The sequence below is a fragment of the Neophocaena asiaeorientalis genome, unplaced genomic scaffold, assembly GCF_003031525.2.
Source record: "Neophocaena asiaeorientalis asiaeorientalis breed wild unplaced genomic scaffold, Neophocaena_asiaeorientalis_V1.1 scaffold138, whole genome shotgun sequence".
Lineage (NCBI taxonomy): Eukaryota > Metazoa > Chordata > Mammalia > Artiodactyla > Phocoenidae > Neophocaena > Neophocaena asiaeorientalis.
In genome coordinates this window covers 3,046,957-3,048,467 of record NW_020172632.1, presented here as the reverse complement: position 1 = coordinate 3,048,467, position 1,511 = coordinate 3,046,957, and the positions used below count along the sequence as shown (strand labels likewise).

At 55.1% G+C, this 1,511-nt stretch overlaps 1 protein-coding gene across 1 annotated transcript in view; it reads left to right on the top strand.

The window, feature by feature from the left end:
• The window catches only part of DMRTA2 (DMRT like family A2), a 3,100-nt gene extending 2,715 nt beyond the window's left edge, over positions 1–385 (top strand). Inside the window, 1 exon segment of the mRNA XM_024739349.1 lies at positions 1–385. This exon segment is cut by the window's left edge and continues 72 nt beyond it. Within this exon segment, the coding sequence (XP_024595117.1) occupies positions 1–385 (385 nt within the window).
• The last annotated feature ends 1,126 nt before the right edge of the window (positions 386–1,511 follow it).

Genomic DNA, 1,511 nt, shown 5'->3' with positions numbered 1-1,511 from the left:
GCACCACAGACCTTTGCTGGCCGGTGCCATGGCGCCCGGGGCGCTGGGCTCGCTGAGCAGCCGCTCGGCCTTCTCGCCACTGCAGCCCAACGCCAGTCACTTCGGCGCCGACGCGGGCGCCTACCCGCTGGGCGCGCCGCTCGGCCTCAGCCCCCTGCGCCTGGCCTACTCGGCGGCGGCGGCGCACAGTCGCGGCCTGGCCTTCATGGCTCCCTACTCTACCGCCGGCCTGGTGCCCACACTCGGCTTCCGCCCGCCCATGGACTACGCCTTCAGTGATCTCATGCGCGACCGCTCGGCCGCCGCCGCTGCTGTGCACAAGGAGCCGACCTACGGCGGCGGCCTGTACGGGCCCATGGTCAATGGTGCCCCTGAGAAGCAGTAGGGCGAGCGGCTCGGCAGTCGGGCGGCCCCCAAACAGGGACCCCAGGCTTGCCCCGCGGGCTGCCGGCCCGTCTTTGCCTGGTGCGCTCTCTGCGCCCCGGCTGGGATCCTCTCGCTCCAAGGTGGTTTTCAGTTTTGTTTTGGACGGTGGGTGGGGAGAGCTGAGCAAAGAGGAGCAGCTTCAGATGCAGATGTTCTCGGAGGGGATGTGAGACCCCCATCCTCGTCCCGCGACCCTATCAAGGCTCCCCATCCCGTCAGAAGGCCGGGAATTCTTGAGAATTCAGAGGCTGCAGTCGCTGCGCAAGCTCCTGCCTCTCCTGTCGCTATGCTCGTCACACCTGCCCGCGCTCCCAAATGGTTGGCAGGATAGTCCGAGAGTCTGTCTTCTGTGTCTCCCCCTCCCTTAAAAAAATTTTTAATATTCGCTCTAACAAATATAAATTTAGGATGTATAAATCTCTTGGCACTGAGTCGAGTCTTTGGGACACACATATATATCGATATCAAATTGTAAAAAAAGAAAAAAAAGGAAACAAGTTCTAAGGTGCACTTTCCTCGTTGCGGTATTTGTCGCTCTCTTTGTTGCTTATGCCGATAAGCATGGGTTTCCTTGGTGCAGTGTGAGTTTTTATATATGTATAAATCTATATATAAACTATACATATATATACAAGCCAGTGTATAATGTTATAAAATGGAATTCTAAGTTATTAATCTGTAGGTGACCTCGGTATTAACGTGAAAAATATTCAAAAACAAGCAAAAAAAAGGACAAAACGGAAAAAAAATTAGACTATGCGTGCATTGTACTTATCAGGTTTATAGATTAAATATATTGTAAACTCGAGATGAATCCTGCCCACCCACCCCTCTTGCCTGCGGCCTGTCTCTCCCTAAGGAGCGGTCTAGGTGCGCACTGAAGCAGGAACAGAGTGACCCGTGACTGAGCCGGAACCGCCCGCCGGAGGGCCCATCCCCGCCTCGCGGGACTCGCCAGGCACCTCGGCCGAAGGGCCGGCAGCGGGAAACGCTGCTGCAGAGAATGGCTCACTTTGTGCTTTCCTTTGCCTAGACATGAGCTAGAAATAAATGTTATTTTCTAAGAAAACAGCAACGAATCCCGT